The sequence below is a fragment of the Tamandua tetradactyla genome, chromosome 15, assembly GCF_023851605.1.
Source record: "Tamandua tetradactyla isolate mTamTet1 chromosome 15, mTamTet1.pri, whole genome shotgun sequence".
Classification (NCBI taxonomy): Eukaryota; Metazoa; Chordata; class Mammalia; order Pilosa; family Myrmecophagidae; genus Tamandua; species Tamandua tetradactyla.
In genome coordinates this window covers 86,715,027-86,736,314 of record NC_135341.1, presented here as the reverse complement: position 1 = coordinate 86,736,314, position 21,288 = coordinate 86,715,027, and the positions used below count along the sequence as shown (strand labels likewise).

General features: G+C 32.9%; 1 protein-coding gene and 1 long non-coding RNA gene across 4 annotated transcripts in view; one reads left to right on the top strand and one right to left on the bottom strand.

The window, feature by feature from the left end:
* ATR (ATR checkpoint kinase) overlaps window positions 1–21,288 on the top strand; it is a 153,575-nt gene that overhangs the window by 40,558 nt on the left and 91,729 nt on the right. For all 3 annotated transcript variants that reach the window (XM_077130311.1, XM_077130310.1, XM_077130312.1), the window contains 2 exons: window positions 19,765–19,971; window positions 20,749–20,862. In XM_077130311.1, coding sequence (XP_076986426.1) covers window positions 19,765–19,971; window positions 20,749–20,862 — 321 coding nt within the window. The remainder of the gene's footprint in view (window positions 1–19,764; window positions 19,972–20,748; window positions 20,863–21,288) is intronic.
* LOC143657679 (uncharacterized) overlaps window positions 1–21,288 on the bottom strand; it is a 50,351-nt gene that overhangs the window by 6,542 nt on the left and 22,521 nt on the right. Inside the window, exon 3 of the long non-coding RNA XR_013162947.1 lies at window positions 20,376–20,446. This is a non-coding gene — a long non-coding RNA (uncharacterized LOC143657679). The remainder of the gene's footprint in view (window positions 1–20,375; window positions 20,447–21,288) is intronic.

Here is a 21,288-nt window from a genome sequence, read left to right as displayed (position 1 = left end):
GGGGTAAACTTATTGTTCAGTGGTGCAGTTTCTTTTTGGGGTAGTGAAAACAACTTAGTAATGATTGAGAGTGATTGTGGCACAATATTATGAATGTAATTTTTTCTTATCTATATACATGTATATATAGTTCTGTATATTACTACAAAATTTTTTTAATGGTAAAAAATTAAAGCTATAGGAAAAAAAAGATTGGAAATTTAAAGAAAGGTGACAGATTGGCAAATTTATTTGGCAGTCAGTAGATTCATGGAAAGAAGTGATTTTTATTTTACCTAGATTGTCAGATCTGACTAAGAATCAGTAATCAGGGAGATGCCCTTTAAGCTTGAAGACCAGGGATTTACAGAGGTTTGGTGGTGCTGTTTGAAGTGTCATGATTTGACACATTATGTTTTAGATTTCTGTATCTTTGTAAGTAAAGGTGTACATGTTTGTTTAGCAGCAGTTTATGTGAGTCTTTTGGCATAATTTCTACAGATATATCATATAAAATGTCAGTAATTTTACCATTTTGCATTTTACTGAGTAAACTGTTAGATTTTTATTATAAATTTTATTGTGGTAAAATATATTAATATATATCACATAAATGAATATATATGAATATATATATCACACAGAATTTCCCATTTTAAGTGTATAGTTGGGTGGCATTAACACACTGACGATGTTGCATTACCATCACCATTATCCATTACCAAATTTTTTTTATCACCCCAACTAAAACTCTGCCTATTAAGCAATAATTCCTCTTTACCCCTTCCCCAGCACCTCTAATCAACTTCCTATCTTCATGAATTTGCTTATTCTAGATATTTAATTTATGTGGAATCAAGCAATATTTAATTCTTTGTGTCTGGCTTATTTTACTTAGCATAATGTTTTCCAGGTTCAACCACTTAGTAACATGTCTCAGAACTTTATTCCTTTCTAGTGCTGAATAATATTCCATTGTATATGTATGTATCACATTTTGTTTAGCCATTTAACTGTTGATGGATATTTCTGTTACTTCACCATCTGGGTGTTGTGAATAATGCCCCTCAGTCAAGAGTGGTTGTTAAGCTGGATTAGGTGGAGATGTGTCTCTATGTCTTAATTAGTTTACTGGAAACCTGTAAAAGAGGAAATATTTTGGAGAATGAGGGAGATTCAGAGAGCAGAGCAGAACAGCGTAGCCACAGGAAGCAGAGTCCACTAGCCAGCAACCTTTGGAGATGAAGAAGGAAAATGCCTCCCGAGGAGCGTCATGAAACAGGAAGCTAGAAGGGAAAGCTAGCAGATGATGACATGTTCACCATGTGCCTTTCTAGATGAGAGAGGAACCCTGACTTTGTTCACCATGTGCCTTCTCATTTGAGAGAGAAATCCTGAACTTCATTGGCCTTCTTGAACCAAGGTATCTTTCCCTGGATGCCTTTGATTGGATATTTCTGTAGACTTGTTTTAACTGGGACATTTTCTCGGCCTTAGAACTGTAAACTAGCAACTTATTAAATTCCCCATTTTAAAAGCAGTTCTGTTTCTGGTATATTGCATTCTGGCAGCTAGCAAACTAGAACAGCCCCTATGAATAATGGTTTAAAAATATCTGTTTGAATTCCTGTTCTCAGTTCCTTGGGGTATATACCTAGAAATGAGATGGCAGGGTCATACAGTTTAACTTGGTGAGGAACCACCAAGCTAATTTCCATGACAGTTACACCATCTTACATTCCTACCAACAGTGTACAAGGGTCCATTTTCTCCTCATCCTCAACACCATTGGTTATTTTCTCTTTTGTTTGTTATATAATAGCCATCCTGGTGGGTGTGGAGCATTATCTCAATTGTGTTTTTTATTTGCATTTTCCTATTGACTAATGATGTTTAGTACCTGTATTCATGTGCTTAGTAAATCTCTGGCGAAATGTCTATTTAGGTCCTTTGCTCATTTTTTAATTGGATTGTTTATCTTGTGTAGTGTAAGATTTCTTTTTATATGGTAAATATTAAACCCTTATCAGATAAGTGGTTTCCAGATATTTTCTATCTTTTGTAGGTTTTTTTTTACTTTCTTGATAATGTTCTTTGCATAAAAGTTCTTAATATTGATGAAGTACAATTTATGTATTTTTTTCTTTTGCTGTTTGTGCTTTTAGTGTCATATCTAAGAATCCATTGCTCAATCCAAGATCATGAAGATTTCCCCGTATATTTTCTTCCAAGAGTTGAAATTCTTAAAACCACGATTGTCATTTAGCTCTTAAAAACCATAATGGTTGCTGATCTACTTTGAGTTAATTTTTGTATCTGGTGTGAGGTAGGAGTCCATCTTCATTTTTTTGCATATGGACATCCAGTTTTCCCAGCACCTTTTGTAGAAGAGACTATTCTTTCCTCTTGAATGTACTTGGCACCCTTGTTAAAAATCATTTGACCATAGATTGTAAGTTTATTTCTGGACTGTAAATTCGATTCCACTAGTTTATATGTCTGTCTTTATGCCAGTACCACACAGTTTTGATTATTGAGCTTTGTAATAAGTTTTGAAATTGGAAAGTATGAGACCTACAACTTTGTCCTTTGCTAGTTTTAGTGAAGCTAAGCTTTCAACTTTATTTGTTCAAGAGGCCAGTGATCTTTATTCTGTTCCTTGGCAAAATAATGTAGCTTATTCCTAACCTTGGTTACAGTGAGAATGGTATTTAAAATACCAGATCACTGTAAATCTATAAATTGGAAAAAATTTTTTGTTACTGATTTTTACATAAAGCTGGATCATGTTTGTTTTCATGATAGAGAAGCAAGCATTTACTTAGGACAAAAAAATATACATGATGGCAAGAATCCAGACATGAGTCTTCCCAGACATGCCTCAACTGATACCAGCCCCAAACAGCTAGGAATAAAGAGAGAAGGAAATGAGTTCTTTCCGAACAATGGAAAGACAATAACATCAAAATTGAAGGCCGTTTAGTTAATCTCCAGAATAGCACTTTTCAAAAGAAACTGTGTGAGGATGAAAATGTTCTATATCTGCACTATTCAACAGTAGCTACTAGCCACATGTGATTCTCTTGAGCACTCGAAAGAAACTGCTTTTTAAATTTATTATGACTTTATTTAGTCACATGTAGGTAGGGGCTGTCACATAGGCCAGTGCAGATCTAGAAGATGGTTGAATCTGCCGGAATGCCAGAGCATGAAACCAATATAAAATAACAATGGCTAATCATCAAAGAATCTTTGAAGTGGGTACTATGATAGTCCATGAGCAATCCAAAGCCAAAAATTTTGTTTTAAGAATTCAGTTCTTAGGCAGAGTGAAAAGAAAAATTACCTTTAGGAATGGGTTGGAAGGAAGTATTTATTTTTATAAAAGACCTAAAGTTGTGGTACTTCTGACTAAACAAAGGAACTTCAAATGATGACTGAAAGTTAATAAGATAGTGACTGCTGAGCGACTATTTTGATATATCACCTTGCAAAAGCCTTATAGGAATATACATTTTGGAAGAAATAACCAACAGCTAAACTCAGCAGTTGGCAGAAAATTTTGACTTCCGGGGTTCTCTGAAAAAAAATCAGGCCATAGATCAAATTAAGAAACCATATAATCTGTTTCTGAAAGTTAATGCAACACAGGTGAAGTGAATCCCTTTGTTGAAATCCCAGTAGGACAAGTTCTTTGCATTAATGCCAAAACAAACTTTAATGACAACACAGAATTCTAATAAAAAGACATATTTCCTAATGATTACAAATTAGGAAATGAGTGTATTGAAAATAAAGCTGGTAGAGACTTCCAGGTTGTCTTAGGATAATAGTCGATGCTGAAGTTTAAATCTGAACGTACCATTCAAAAAATTATATAGAGGAACAAGGAGAGGAAATAAAATCACACATAGCAGTTACCTTCAACATACCTATGAGACGAAGAGTGTAGTAAACTTCAAATTACCTGTATATAGAACTATCTCTTGAGTTCATGTCACAAGCCTGTGCTGAGGAAGTTAGTGTCAGAAGAGAGTGTATGAAAAAGAAGAAAGTGGAGTGAAGGAACCAGGGGTGATGGAGCAAAGACACAATCACCAACAGAAAGAAAGTCCTACTCGAATATTGAAAACTGATCTTAGATGTGGTATAACAGAACGGTGGCTACAAAGAAGGAACCTGAAAGGATGCAGGACTTGAGGGTAGCAATGTCTGATAATCATTGTCTTTGGAGAGACAGAATGAAGATAAAAGACCTACCTCCAGAGTAAAACACCAGGCCCAAAGGTTCACAGGGAGATTTTACCAAATCTTAGAAAACTGAAGAGTCCCAATGCTGTTTAAATTGTTCCAAAGCATAGAAAATGAAGGAAAACTTCCAGTTTTTTTAAGAAACAATATATAAATAATATTCACTAAACCTGATAAAGGTAGCATGCAAAATAGTAAAATTAAAGATCATTATCACTTATGAATATTGACGTAAAAAGTTCTAAATGAACTGTCTCAGAGAATCCAACATGATGTTAAGAAAATAATACCCCATTACCAATTGGGAATTATTCCAGGATTGCAAGGATTATTCATATTTGTAAATCCATTAATATATTATATTAATAGATCTAAGAAGAAAAGTCTTATTATTTCTATAGATACTGGAACAACCTTTGAGAAACATCATCACCCATTCCAGATTAAAAACACTCAAGAAAATAGGAGTTGATAGATATTTTCTTTTAATACATGATACATATATGCATATACCTATATGTGTGTGTGCATATATGTCTGTATATATACGTATACATGTACGTATTTAGTGGGGAAACAACATTTCCACTAAAAGCAAAATTTGCCAATTATCGTCACTACTATTTAACAATCAATTGTAGGTATTGACCCGTGCATTTAGACAAGGAATTATATTTACAGATAATATAATGGATACTAGGAAAACTGTAGAGAATCATTAATGAAACTAATGCAGACAACAAGATAATTCAGTAAGTAAGGTAGGAGGATATAAATAAACAAAAAATGAGTAAACTTTATAAAACAAATAGTAATCAGAAGATTTATTGGAAAACATCATTTACAATAACAACAGAATACATAGGAATAAAATTAACAAGAAGCAGATAAACCAGTAAGAGAAAAACTTTGAAACACTCATGAAGGCGAAAGTGTAATATAATTAAAAAGTAGAAAGTATTTCTTATTTTTGGATAGATTGTCTCAATATTATAAAGATGGTATTTCTACCTTGGGTAATACTGATAAATTTAATGTAATCCCAATAAAAATATCAACAAGTTTATTTGTTTTTAAACTAGAAAATTATATAATGATGCTCATGGGGAAAAATATGTAAAAATAGCCATATATTTTGACTCATGCATTTCCTAATATAACTTATGTGGGCAGCTTAATTGAACACCATAGTGCTTGGAACCTTGAGTAGGGCATGAGATCTTGAGGGTTTGTCCAGAGTGAAGCCCTGATAAATCCCACAGTGATTTGAACAGTGAATAAAATAGTATTTGCAGAGTCCCCTTAAGGGAATAATGAGAAAGGGGGAAAATTCAGCTTCCTCAAGTGGAGAATGCTTGATATTCTCACAAGCAGTGGGGACAACCAAAGCAAGAGGCTGAGCCCCCAATCTTGGGGTTTGTTCATATGAAAAAAAAAAAAAATACCCAGGAAAGCTGTGATAAAGAACAGCTAAAGTTTTTATAATTATAATAGTGTGGTACTGATGCATGTATACACAGATCACTAGGAAAGGCTAGAATTTCAGAAATAGATCGTGGACTTAGGGACATTTAGTATTTATGAAAATTGCAGAATAATTTGGGCAAACATGATTTTTTTTTAACGCATGGTTAACTATCTAGAAAAATGATAAAATTGGATCCCTATAGTAAAAAGTCTTTCTAAACAGATGAATTGAAAACATTCTTTAAACATTTTTTTAATTAAAGTATTTGTAGGTTCACAGAAAAATCATACAGAAAATGCAGAATTCACATATATCTCCCCCTCTTAACACACACAGTTTCCCGTATTATTAACACTTTCATTACTGTGGTATCTTAGTTAAAATTGATGAAGCAGTATTATAATTATACTATTAACTACAGTCCATAGTTTATATTAAGGTTGACTGTGTTTTACAATCCTTTTTTTTTTTTAAGTTTATTCTCGTAACATATATATAAATTAAAATTTCCTGTTAACTACATTTTATTGTATAATTCATTGTAGTTAATTTCATTAACAGTATTGTGCTGCTGTCACCATCATCCATTATCAAAACATTGCATCACTTCAAACTGAAACTCTGAACCCACTGAGCATTAACTCCCCATTTCCTATCCCTACCCCTGATTTGGCCCTTGGTAACTTGTATTCTAGTTTCTTACTCTGTGAATTTGCTTATTCTAATTATTTGATATCAGTAGGATCATACTTTCTTGGCTTATTTCATTCAGCATGATTTCTTCAATGGTAATCCATATTGTTGCATGTCAGAACTTCATTTCTTTTTACAGCTGAATAATGCTACTTTATGTATATACACCATGTTGTGTATATCCATTCATCAGATAATGGACACATGGTTCATTGGCAACTGTGAATGTGAATAATGCTGCTATTGAAAGTCCCTGCTTTCAGTTCTTTTGTGTATATATCTACAAGTAGAATTGCTGGATCATACAGTTAGTCTATACCTAACTTTCCAAGGAACCATCAAACTGTATTCAATAGTGGCTACACTATTTTACATTCCCAACAATAATGAATGTTATTTTTCTCCATGTCCTCTCCAGTACTGGTAAATTTCCTTTTTTTAAAATGGTAGCCCTTCTAGTGGGTGTGAAATGGTATCTGATTGTGGTTTTGATTTGCTTTTCTAATGGCTAATGATGTTGAGCATCTTTCATGTGCTTTTTTTGCCATTTGTATGTTTTCTTTGGAGAAACGTTTATCCAAATCTTTAGCCTATTTTTTAATTGGGTTGTCTTTTTGTTGTTGAATTTTAGGATTTCTTTATATATTCTGGACTTTCAAACCCATACTGAATATGTGGTTTCCAAATATATTCTTCCATTCTGGTAGTTGTCTTTTCCCTTTCATCATGGAGTTCTTTGATGCACAAAAGTTTTAAATTTCGGTAGCGTTACATTTATCTATTTTGTCTTTTATTGCCCATGCTTTTGGTGTAATGTCGAAAAAGTCATTGCCTATCGTAAGGTCTGAAAGTTTCTTCCCTATGTTTTCCTCTAGGAGTTTTATAGTTTGGGTTCTTATGTTAGGTCTTTGATCTATTTTGACCTAATTTTTGTATAGGGTGTATGGTAGGGGGTCAACCTTCATTCTTTTGCATATGGACATCCAGTTTTCCCAACACCGTTTGTTGAAGAGATTATTTTTCCCCAGTTGAGAGGCTTGACACCCTTGTCAGAAATCAGCTGGCCACAGATGTGACGGTGTATTTCTGGAATATCAATTTGATTCCAGTAGTGTGTATTTTGGTGTTGTACCTGTACCATGGTCTTTTCTTTTGTTGTTTGTTTTTTGTTCTTTTTTATTAGAGAAGTTGTAGATTTACAGAAAACTCACGCATAAAATATAGAATATCCATTTACCACTTTCTTATTAACACCTATTTTTATGGTATGTTTCTTACACTTTATGAAAAGACATTTTTATAATTATAACTATAGTCCATCATTCACAGTAAGATTCACTGTTTTTCTAGAGAATTTGTGTTGTACAGTCCCTTCTTGTTTTTTAAATTTTTATTCCAGTAACATATGTGAGCTAAAATTTCCTCTTTTAACCACATTCACATACATGATTCAGTGTTTTAATGGAAATCACAATGTCATGCTACCAGTACCACTCCCATTACCAAAACTTTCTAATCAACCCAAATACATAGTCAAGAATTAAGAACTCAAGCATTAACTCCCCAGCCTCTGATAACCTATATTCCAGATTCTGACTCTGAGATTCCTTATTCTAATTATTTCTTATCAATGAGGTCATACAATGTTTGTCCTCTTTTATCTGGCTTATTTCATTCGACATGGTTCATCATGTGTCATATTATGTCATATTTTGTTTGTCCATTTATCAGTTGATAGACGTTTTGTTCTTCTAGTTTAGAATATTTCTAGCTACTCGAGGTCTCTTTTCCTTCCAAATAAATTTGATAACTAGCTTTTCCAAGTCTTCAAAGTAGGTTGGAATTATGATTGAATCTGTGGATCAATTTGGGTAGAATTGACACCTTAACGACATTCAACCTTCCTATCCATGAGCATGGAATGTCTTTCCAACTATTTATGTCTTCTTTGATTACTTTTAGCAATGTTTTGTGGTTTTCTGTGTGCAGGTTCTTAAAATCCCTCGTTAAGCTTATTCCTCAGTATTTGATTCTTTTGGTTGCTATTTTGAATGAATTTTTTTCCTTTATTATCTCCTCATTAAGGTCATTACCAGTGTATAGAAATATTGTTGGTTTTTTTTTTTTGGACATCAAGCATGTATCCTTCCACTTTGCTAAATTTGTTTATTAGCTCAAGGAGATTTGTCATACATTTCTCAGAGGGTTCCAAGTTTAAGATTATGTAGTCTGCAAATAATGAAGGTTTTACTACTTCCTTTTCTGTTTGGATGGATTTTATTTCTTTCTCCTTCCTAATTGCTCTAGCTGGGACTTCTTGTACAATGGGTATCCTAGTCTTGTTCCTGATTTTAGGAAGAATGCTTTCAGTCTCTCAGCATTAAGTATGATGCTAGCTATGTTTTTTTTTCTTTTTTTCAAAAAAATGTTTTTATTGACTAATCTTCGCACACATACATTCATACATGGTATACGTTGAGTGGCTTACAATATCATCATATAATTGAGTATTCATCACCATGATAATTTTTTAGAACATTTGTATCACTCTAGAAAAGAAATAAAAAGGAAGAAAAACTTATATATCCCATACCCCTTGCCTCTCCTTCTTATTGAAAACTAGCATTTCCACCTACCCAATTTATTTTACCTCGTATCCCCCCTATTATTTATTTATTTTTATCCATTTTTTTTAACTCTTCTCTCTATGCCCTGGATAAAAAGAGCATCAAACCCAAGTTTTTCACAATCGCACAGTCACATTGTAAAAGCTATCCAGTTATACAGTCATCTTTTACACAGCTCAGCAGTTTCAGATGCTTCCTCCAGCCACTCCAATACACCATAAACAAAAAAGGGTTATCTATATAATGCATAAGAATAACCTCCAGAATAACCTCTCTACTCTATTTGAAGTCTCTCAGCCACTGAAAATTTATGTTCTCATTTCTCTCTTCCCCCTTTTTTAGTAGTTTATTGAGATATATTCACATGCCCTACAGTCCATCCAATGTATACAATCAGCAGTTTACAATATCATCATAAGGTTCTGCAGTCATCACCCCAGTCATTTTAGAATATTTTCATTACTCAAAAAAAAATTAAAGACCAAATATCCCATGTCCCTTTACTCCCCCCCCCCCATTTTTGATGCCTAATATTGGTGTGGTATATTTAGTATTGAAAAAAGACTATTAAATCATTACTAACCATTACCGTTAACTGTAGTCCATAGTTTGCAGTAGCTGCATTTTTTCCCAGATACTGCTTGTTCTTGTTTACTAGCTGCTGGAATGCAATATACCAAAAACAGAATGGCTCTTAAAAAGGGGAATTTATTAAGTTGCAAGTTTACAGTTCTAAAGCTGTGAAAATGTCCAAATTAAAAGGGTATCGAAATGTCCAATCTAAGGCATCCAGGGAAAGATACCTTGGTTCAGGAAGGCCAATGACATTCAGGGTTTCTCTCTCAACTAGAAATGCACCTGGCAAATGTGGTGATATCTCCTAGCTTTCTCTTCAGGCTTCTTGTTTGATGAAGCTCCTGTGGGGGTGTTTCCTTTTTTCATCTTCAAAGGTCTCTGGCTGCTTGGGCTGTCATGGTTCTTGTGGCTCTGAGGCTTTTTCCAAAATGCTTCCTCTTTAATGGATTCCATTAAACTTTTAAGACTCATCTGGAATGGATCTCCCTCTGATCAAAAGCTGATACACACAAATGTATTAACACATCTCCATGGAAGTAACCTAATCAAGTTTCCAACCTACAGTACTAAATAGGAATTAACGTAAACAGCTACCTCCACAAGATGAATTAAAACATGGCTTTTCTAGGGCACATAATCCTTTCAAGCCAACACACCACTCTTATTATTAACTCCTTGTAACAGTGATATACATTAATTCTAGCTCATGATAGAACATTTTCATATTTGTACTATTACGTAGTTGTCAACTATAGGGTTCACTGTGTTATCTAATCCTTTGTTTTATCCTCTAGCTTTCCTTCTAGTGATATGTGACTCTAAACTTCCCCTTTTAACCACAGTCACATATGTAGTGCTGTTAATTATACCATATTATTCTACCATCACTTCTGTCCATTTCCAAAGAATTAAATTAACGTAGTTAAAAATTCTGCACACAATAAACATTGGCTTCCAGTTTTCTATCCTCATTCTATCTCCTGGTAACCTATATTCTGGATTCTAATTCTCTGAGTTTACTTCTTAGAATTAGTTCCTTTCAGGCCAGCAACGGTGGTTCAGTGGCAGAGATCTCGCCTGCCATGCTGGAGACCTGGGTTCGATTCCTGGTGCCTGCCCATGGGGGATAAAAAAAGAATTAGTTCATATCAGTGAGATAATACCATATTTGTCCTTTTCTGGTTCTGACTTATTTCACTGAAAATAATGTCCACACAGCTCTTCAATGTTGTCACATCCTTTTTTTTTAGTTGTCACATCCTTTGGGACTTCATTCCTTCTTACTGCTGAATAATATTGTACATTTTGTTGATCCATTCATAATTGATGGACATTTGGGTTGTTTCCATCTTTTGGCAATTGTGAATAAATGCAGTCACTATCAGTGTGCAAATGTCTGTTCATGTCCCTGCTTTCAGTTCTTCTGGATATATACCTAATAGTGGGGCTGCCATATCATATGGCAGTTCTATATTTAGTTTTCCTGAGGAAATGCCAAACTGTCTTCCATAGCTGCTGTACCATTTTATATTCCTACCAGCAGTGAATAAGTGTTCCTGTTTCTTCACATCCTCTCCAGTACGTGTAGTTTCCTGTTTGTTTAACAGAGGCCATTCTGTTAAGTATAGAATGATATCTCATTGTGGTTTTGATTACCATTTCCCTAATAGCTAGCAAACTTGAGCTTCTTTGCATGTACGTTTTAGCCATTTGCTCTTTGGAAAAATGAATATTCATGTCTTTTACTCATTTTTTAGTTGATTTGTCTGTCTTTGTATTGTTGAATTGAAGTATTTCTTAATATGTTCTGGAAATCAAACTCTTATCAGATAAGGTGGTTTTCAAATATGTTTTTCCTATTGAGTAGGTGGGCTTTTTACCTTTTTAACAGACTTTGAAGTAGAACTGTATTGAGTTTTGAAGACGTCCTTTTTATCTATTTTTTTCTTTCATTGCTTGTGCTTTTGTGTAGGGACTAGGGAAGTATTACATATCACTAGATCTTGAAGATGCTTTCCTACATTTTCTTCTATGCGTTTTACGGTACTGGCAATTATATTTAGGTCTTTAATCCATTTTGAGTTAATTTTTGTATAGGGTGTGAAATGAAGTTCCTCTTTCATTCTTTTGCATATGAATATCCAATTTTCCCAGTACCATTTATTAAAGAGACTGTTCTGTTCCAGATGAGTGGACTTGGGAGCTTTTTAAAAAATCAGTTAATCATAAATCTGAGGTTCTGTTTCTGAACTCAGCTCAAATCCATTGATCAATGTATCTTTCTTTATACCAGTACCATGCTGTTTTGACTTTGCACAAACACACACATTATAGCTTTGTAATGTGCTTTAATGTCAGGAAGCATAACTTCTTCAACCTCATTCCTCTTTTACAAGATTTTTTTGGCTGAGTCCCCTTGCCATTCCAGATTTTGATAATTAGCTTTTCCATTTTTGCAAAATAGGCTATTAGAATTTGATTGGTAATCTGTGCATCACTTTAGATAAATTGACATCTTAATATTTAACCTTCAACCTGTGAACACAAATGTCCACCCATATTTTAAGTAATCTTTGATTTCTTTCAGCATGTTTTATAGTTTCCTTAATATAGATCTTTTACCTCCTTGGTTACGTTTTTTCCTGGATATTTTATTCTTTTAGTTGCTGTTGTAAATGGAATTTTTTTTCCTGATTTCCTCCTCAGTTTACTCATTACTAGTGAATGGAAATACTACTGGTTTTTCCTGTTAATCTTGTATACTGCCACTTTACTGAACTCATTTAGTAGGTTTTATAGCTTTACTGTAGATTATTTGAGACTTTCTAAGTATAGGATCATGTCATCTGCAAATATTGAAAGTTTTACGTCTTCCTTTCTGATTTGTGTACCTTTTACTTCTTTGTCTTGTCTAGTTGCTCTAGCTAGAACTTTTCTCACAATGTTGAATAACAGTGGTGACAGTAGCTATCTTTGTTTCTACTTAGACAAAAAACTTTCGGTCTCTTACCATTGTGTATTATGTTGCTGTGGTTTTTCATATATGCCCTTTATCATATTGAGGAAGTTACCTTCAAGTTCAACCTTTCAGACTGTTTTTCTCAAGATAAAATGCTGAATTTTGTAAAATACTTTTTATGCGTCAATAGATAATGATCATTTGTTGTTTCCCTTTCAATCTGTTAATGCAGGCTATTATATTAATTGTTTTTCTTATGTTGAACCACCCTTGCATACCTGGAATAAAACTCCCTTGGTCATGGTGTACAGTTGTTTTTAAAGTGTTCTGGATTTGATTTCCACTTATTTTTGGGTAGTGTAGGTTTTGCATCTGTGTTCGTTAAGAGTTTAGTCTATAATTTTCTTTTCTTTTTTCAAGGTTTGGTATTTGAGTGATGTTGGTTTCATAGAATGAGTTCAGTTTTTCAGTTTTTTTAATTCTTCAATTTTTTTGAAGAGTTTGAACATGATTGTTATTAATTCTTCTTGGAATGATTAATAGAATTCCCCTGTGAAGTCATCTGGTCCTGGAGTTTTCTTTATTGGGATGTTTTTGAATAACTGATTCAATCTCTTTGCTTGTGATTGGTTTGTTGAAGTTTTTTGGTTTTGCTTGAGCCACTGTAAGTTCTTTGTTTGTTTCTAGGAAATTGTCCATTCTGTCTACATTGTCTAATTTGTTGGCATATACTTGTTCATCACATCCTCCTAATGATCTTTTTTTTTCCTTTCTCTTTTATCCTTTTAGTTACCCTTATTGATAATCAGCATTTTTATGCTCTCCTCCAAGCCTCTCTCTCGCCTGCCTTTTATTTTCAGTCAGTAGAACTTCCTTTACTATTTCATGTCATCTGCAGATGGGTTAAGTTTTTCTCCTTCCTTTCCAGTTTGGATACACTTTCCTTCTTTCTCTTGCCTAACTGCTCTGGTTAGAGCCTCCAGTACAATGTTGATTAACAGTGGTGACAGTAAACATTGCCGTCTTATTCCTGATCTTATTCCTGATCTTGGAGACTAAAACTATTACTTTTAGTCTTTCAATCCATGAGTATTATGTTAGGTGTGGCGTTTTCTTATATGACCTTTATCACGTTTAGGAACTTTCTATTTCTAGTTTTCTGAGTGTTCTTATAAAGAAGGGGTTCTGGATTTTATGAAATGTTTTTTCCTCTATTGAGATGATTATGTGGGGTTTTTTTTTTCTTTCGTTCTATTAATGTAGTATATTACACTAAATGATTTTCTCATGTTGAACCACCCTGGCATACCTGGGATAAATCCCACTTGATCATGGTATATAATTCTTTTAGTGTGCTAATAGATTTGGTTTATTAGCATTTTGTTGAGAATTTTTGCATCTGTATTCATAAGAGAAATTGGACTGTAATTTTCATTTTAGTATGGTTTTAGGGTGGTATTGGCCTTTATAGAAGAGTTACAAGATCTCCTCTTCAGTTTTGAGGAGTTTGAACCTTATGGTTGTTAATTCCTCTTGGAATGTTTGGTAGAATTCCCTTGTGAAGCCATACTGTCCTGAGCTTTTCTGTGTTGGAAGTTTTACTGCTTATTATTGGGCCACATTCATTTTTAAATTCCTTTTGCAATTCAGTATTTTCTGCACAAAAAAACAACCTAATTTAGCTTACCAGTAATTGAAATAAGGTGCAACCATTTTTGAGCACTTAAAAGATGGATATTTATATATATAGTTTAACTTTTCTTTTTGTATAATGTAACATATATACAAAGCAAAGAAAGAAAAAAGCAATAGTTTTCAAAGCACTCTTCAACAAGTTGTTACAGGACAGATCCCAGAGTCTGTGATGGGCTATCATACTATCCTCTCCGATTTTTCCTTCTTACTGCTCCAGAACATTGGAGGCTGAAAGGAATAAATATTTTTTTATCATCACATTTACTTTTTTTTCTTTTTTTTTTGTGAAAAATAACATATGTGCAAAAAAGCAATAAATTTCAAAGCACACCACCACAATTAGTTGTAGAACATATTTCAGAGTCTGGTGTGGGTTACAATTCCATAGTTTTACGTTTTTACTTCTATCTGCTCTAAAAGAAATATCAGTATAATGATCCAGTTAGTCTCGCTCATTTGTTAAACCCTTTGTATGACTCCACCATCACCTTTGAACTTTCTCCCATTCTGGAGGGGTATTTGAGCTATGTTCATTCTAACTTCTTCCTATTGGAAGGGGCTGTTGCTAATATGGCGTAGGAAGATGGACCTAGCTGACGTTGTAGAGAGGCTGGGCCCTCTAGGTTTCAGGGTTTATCTTCTCCAGGGACCCATTTGGAGGTGGTTGTTTTTAAATTCCCTTTTATTTGGTTTTTTTTTTTATAGCAATTTATTTCAAGAAAAAGGAAAATCAAAAGCCATTATATTTTAATAATAGGGAAGAAATTAAGAGTCTTTTTACAGAACTCTTACCTTCAATTTAAAACACAAATACTTCATGATATAAACTGAGGGACATTAATAGGTCAACTGTAAATCTAATGATTTAAGCAAACCCATACACGCCATTTGCTTTTGTTTTGAAGAGCTGGGCTAACTTAAGGATGACGCATAGCAGAGGCCTATTTGAGATCCACGTTAACCATTTGGTACTCAGAAGGGGTATAGTCAAAAATACCAAGCACTTGGTGACAGAAATTCAGGATTAATCAGTTCTAAGTGGCTAAGAGCTAATAGAATTAATCATTCTACTACCCCCCCACTTCCCAATATATGGACGTATACAAATGTACAGCTTTTAACATTCACTGACTGTTTCAAAATAAAACTTCCCTAGATAGCTTCAAACTTTTGAAACTCATAGAACACAAAGAACACAGTAGTAAAATTCTAATTTTAAAATTTTTAATGGTAGTAAATATAGTTTCTTTAAATTTTCCACCCCTTAGCACATTTTTGTGAAGAAAGATGTGTCCTTCATACTAATTTTTACTTAGATATACATTTAAAAAAATAATCTAAATTACTTTCTATCTGGGAATTACAGGATGAAGACCCATAAAAAGTGAATAATGTTTATTGTTCTCACTAAATAAGTATTTAGATCATCTGCAAAAACCTATTTATTTAATGCCTCGTAAAAAAGACATTTTTTTCATTTTTAAAAAACTTCTTTATTGTAAAATATAACATATATACAAAGCAAAGAAAGAAAAGAGTAATAATGTTTTTCATCACATAGTTGTATGTTCATCATCATGATAATTTCTTAGAACATTTGCATCAATTCAGAAAAAGAAAAAGAAAACAGAAAAAAAATCATACATACCATACCCCTTACCCTTCCCTTTCATTGATCACTAGTATTTCAGTCTACTAATTTTAACATTTGTTCTCCCTGTTATTTATTTATTTTTAATCCTTATGTTTTACTCATCTGTCCATAAGGTAGATAAAAGGAGCATCAGACACAAGGTTTTCACAATCACACAGCCACATTGTGAAAGCTATATCATTATACAATCATCTTCAAGAAATATCTGCCTTCCATTATTAACATGTTCCATTAGTGTGTACCTTTGTTACAATTGATGAGGGAATATTATAATTGTAGTATTAGCTATAGTCCATAGTTTACATTAGGGTGTATTGTTTTCCAAAGTACCTTAATCTTTTTTGTTTGTTTTTTTATTATGATCATTCTATTCTACATATATAATCATTAATTCATAATATTATCACATAGTTGCATATTCATCATCATGATCATTTCTTAGAACATTTGCATCAATTCGGAAAAAGAAATAAAGAGACAACAAAAAAATTCATACATACCATACCCCCCACCACCCCGCATTGATCCACTAGCATTTCAATCTAAATTTAACATTTATCCCCTATTATTTATTTTTATTCCATATGTTTTACTCACCTGTTGATGAGGTAGATAAAAGGAGCATCAGATACAAGATTTTCACAGTCACACAGTCGCATTGTGAAAACTATGTCATTATACAATGATCTTCAAGAAGCATGGGTACTGGAACACAGCTCTACATTTTCAGGCAGTTCCCTCCAGCCTCTCCATTATATCTTGACTAACAAGGTGATATCTACTTAATGCATAAGAATAACCCCCAGGATTACCTCTCGACTCTGTTTGGAATCCCTCAGCCATTAACACTTTATTTTGTCTCATTTCACTCTTCCCCCTTTTGGTCGAGAAGGTTTTCTTCTTGATGCTGAGTCTCAGCTCATAAAAAGACATTTAATAAAGATAATTCACCTCTAATTATTCCAGTGATGTAACTGGAATATAACTTTAAGACAGATGATTTATGGCTTTTCCAATTTTTAAAGTTTCGCACTTTATGTTATGGGTTAAATCTTTTTTCTCAGTCTTCTAATATAAGATTCCTAAATGAGAAAAGAAAGAACAAAGGAGAGACCAACTCCATAGCCTCCTCCCTTCTTCCCGTCTCTAGAAATCACCATTTCATTAAATCCAAATCACCATTTCATTAAATCCAAAACACATTCCTTTCCTTAAAACAAGGCTCAGTAAATGCTTTCTGTGATGGGCCAGATAATAAATATTTTAGGCTCTACAGGCCAACAATCTCTGTTGCAGCTACTCAAGTCTGCCATTGTAGTGGGAAAGCAGACATAGACTATGAATTCACACAAGTAGCAGGCTGATTGTGGCTCTAGTTTGTCAACCCCTGTGCCTCAGAGTAACAGACCTAAATAGCAAACAGTCATCTGAAAAAAAACCTAGCTTTTAGTTGTATATGGTGACTGTCTCAGAATATAGCAATCACACTAGCACATTCTTATGCTGAATTTAAATGTAGCCCACTGTCTGCCTTCAGTTAAGATCCTTCTGTTGTTACCATGCTTTTTGGGGGGGATGATTTACCTTCATGAAAACTTGCTTAAGTATTGCTTATTCAGGGCCTGTTTAAAATTAATAAACAGTGTCCATACAATCTAATATTCATTTTAATACTTAAAAATCTAAGTGAAAAATAGAACAGAATCTAAGCATTTAAAATAAGTACACTTACTTCCCACTCCAGAAATTCATTTAAGTCATATCAACTATAGAATATGAAAAATAAGTTCAGAAGTATAATTTCTTTAAAATATGCCACTTCCACTTTGTCACTATTTTGCATTTATGTATAGATTCTATAGTGGGAGCAGAAATTCTCTCTAAAAACATTATCTTCTTAAAATCTTAAGATGCATATTAGAGCCACAGGCAGTATTTGACATATAAAATTGCAATACAGGTCTTTCAAATTTGGCATTTCACTGTACAATACAATGACCTAGGTATATAATCACTATACACTGCTTACACATTCCAGTAAGAACCATTATTTTCTTAATGTAGAATGATTAATACATATTCTACAAGGGGCAGTGAGGTTAGTAATTATGTCCTGACATAATTTTCAAATTGTACTATAACACAAACAGCTTTGTTCAGGCCATGTTTTGTTTGCTGAATAATGGACAAAAGGCAATGTATTTTCAAGTATTTTCTTGAAAGTCTGTGCTCATAAAAATCATAAAAAGTTGGAAAGACTGTTAAATCACGGAAACTATATCTTACACAATCTTGTTTGTTCAAAAATACAAGTTAAATATAAACATAAAACAATCATGATAATTTTATGCAGATCTGTTATATGTGATCTTTAGTTATATATAAAAGTTTCTTGGTTTTGTTATTTGGGAAAAGATCAGTACCAGCCTTTTATTTAGTTTTTTTAGAATGTGTTTTGAGTGTAAGCTTGAATATGAACTGCATTTATCTTGTCAACTAAATTGTTTTTTTTCCTTATTAATTTCTAGTTTTAGCAAGTGAATAAGGGCCTATAATTTTTTATATTAGTTTTTATTGATTGCTATTTTTATGATTGATTGCCATTTCCTTCTTTTAGATATTTTTGCCAGAATTAATCTCTTGTGTAAATTAAGTAGTCAATCTGAAGATTCTGAAAGAGATACGTCTTTGGTTTTTCTTTTGCCATATATTGCTTTAATCTGTATCATAGTTTTAACATGGTGTTTGAGTGCTCATTTATTTCTTACTTTAACAAGAAAGAATATAATATAAATAATTACTTATAATGTGGCCACAGAAGTATATGTCTAAATTTTAACTGGCTTGAAAATAGTCAACAGATTTTTCATTGCCGCATCTTAAAGAGATAGTTGAAAAAGCATTCCTTCAGTTATACAGTGAAGGTAGGTTTTTACAAATGGGTATGATTGCTGAATCATTATTGTGATACTCCTTTTAGTCTCCAGTATCTTAGAGCAGCTAAAAGTAAAAATCTTAAATTGTGGAATTGTAACCCATACCAAACTCTGAAATCTGTTCTACAACTAATTATTGCAATGTGCTTTGAAATTTATTGTTTTTTTGTATATATGTTATTTTTCACAAAAAAGACAAAAACATGTAAATTTTGATTATAAATGCACAGCTATATAATGATATTGTGAACCACTGATTGTACACTTTGGATGGAAACATGGTATGTGGATATATTTAAAAAAAGAAAAAGCAACCAACATCTTTTTTCATTTATTTACCTCTTTCTTGTTGCCTTTTTAAAAAAATCATCCCCACATCATGCTTTTCTCATATCCTTTCTTCTCTGCTGGTGTTCTGTATATTTTTTAATCTTTTTGTTCTAAATAATAGCTGTTCTCCTTGACTTATCTGTTGACATTTCCATCCATCCTTATGTCTGTCCATAACATTTTAATTATTTTTCATTTTCTGCTTTGTTTCTTTACCTTATAGATAAATCTGTTATTATAGATACCATGTGATATTTTTATTATTTGTTTACATGTATATATTCCCAAGACTATGAACTCATTTAGGTAAGGCCATTTCTTACTTATTTTTATGTACTGTAGTAATACTCAGTGAATATTATTTGAGTGAATTAACAAAACTTTCAAACGTACTGAATGATTCTAATCCTGCAGAATACATTCTAAACTACATTCATGTGAACTCATGAAAAACTACTTGAAGAGACTACAGTAAAGGAACTGAACTTTGTCAGTATTTTTATTAGATATTGCCTAATATTTTTATTTAGGAAAATCTCCTATATAAACTTGATTTGTGATCATTTTTATAAAGATTGTTTATACTTTTATTTTAGGAAAAACTGATAAAATACGCAACAGATAGTGAAACAGTAGAACCAGTTATCTCTCAGTTGGTGACAGAGCTTTTGAAAGGTTGCCAAGATGCAAACTCTCAAGCTCGGCTGCTCTGTGGGGAATGTTTAGGAGAATTGGGAGCTATAGATCCAGGTCGGCTAGATTTCTCAACAACTGAAACCCAAGGAAAAGATTTTACATTTGTGGTGAGTAATAATTCTTTGGAATCTCTAGAAAAGTTCTCTGTCCTAGTGGGGTTTCTATATTCATTTACAAAGAACTGTTTGGATTATCTTAACTGATAACTTGATCCAAAGCAGTTAATTTAGTAACTTCTGAGTTTATTCCTTAATACTATTGTAAAGACCTTTGGTCAAAAGAAATTGAGTTTTGTGTATTGTGCTCTTTTAAATAATGTATCTCAATCTAATTATGACACATCCTTAAAGCCCAATTAACTATTTAAATATTACTAAAAACACTATTATTAATGTTTTTATGGGAAAGTAGTTTCCCAAGATGTTTTAATACTATGTGATAAAAAAGTTTTTTTGGTCAAGGAGTTTTGGAAATCTAATTCAAACAATTAAATTGCACTTTCAGTACTCACTGTGCATTATGAATCTTCAGGATGAGAATGTGTTAAAATTATTTCTTGGAGCATCTCCACTGATCAGAATCCTACAGAATACAATTTAGGAAATGCTATGTATATGATTTTCTTTTTAAGTGTTAAAAAACAGAAAGTGTCAGAGTTATGCAGAAGTTAAGTGACTCCAATACACTTTAGAAATAGTCTTAAAAGCCGTAGATATTGACTTCTATCTACATATAATTTAGCCTTAAGGCCTAGTTGGGTTTGAACCTCAATATCCTTTCCTTTTGTAAGATAAATTCACTACCTTAAATTCATGATGGTAGTTACAGCACAACTTAAGCAAATTTACACCCAGTGTCTTGAATTTTACCTTGTTTTTATTGAGACTGGAGTAGAAGATTCAAGCTTTGCTTATGGATTATTGATGGAGCTAACAAGAGCTTACCTAGCATATGCAGATAACAGTCGGGCACAAGATTCAGCAGCTTATGCCATTCAGGTAAGAGTATATTTAGTCATTAATGGCTTTCATTTATGAATTGTATTAAGAATACCTATACTTTGAAATCTTTTACTTTTGTGAACTATCATTTTCATTATCAAAGTAATACAAGTCATGATAAATTTCAGAGCGCATAGAAATATATACTCTTTAACAGATTATTATAGGTACATTAACAAATTTCTGTGTATATACAAATATGTATGTTTTCTCCACAAAACAATGAGATAGTATTTAAGATATTCTTACTTGATTTTCTTTTGTGCTTGGTAGAGGTGTAAAGATGAAGGAAAATAGCAGCATGTTTATATGCTGCTGTGAACTATTCAGTACAGTGGTGGACAATGATGACATAGGAAAGTATTGATGTGACAGTATCTAGCAAAAAACTATGGGATATAGTACACAAGTGGAAGGAAGGAC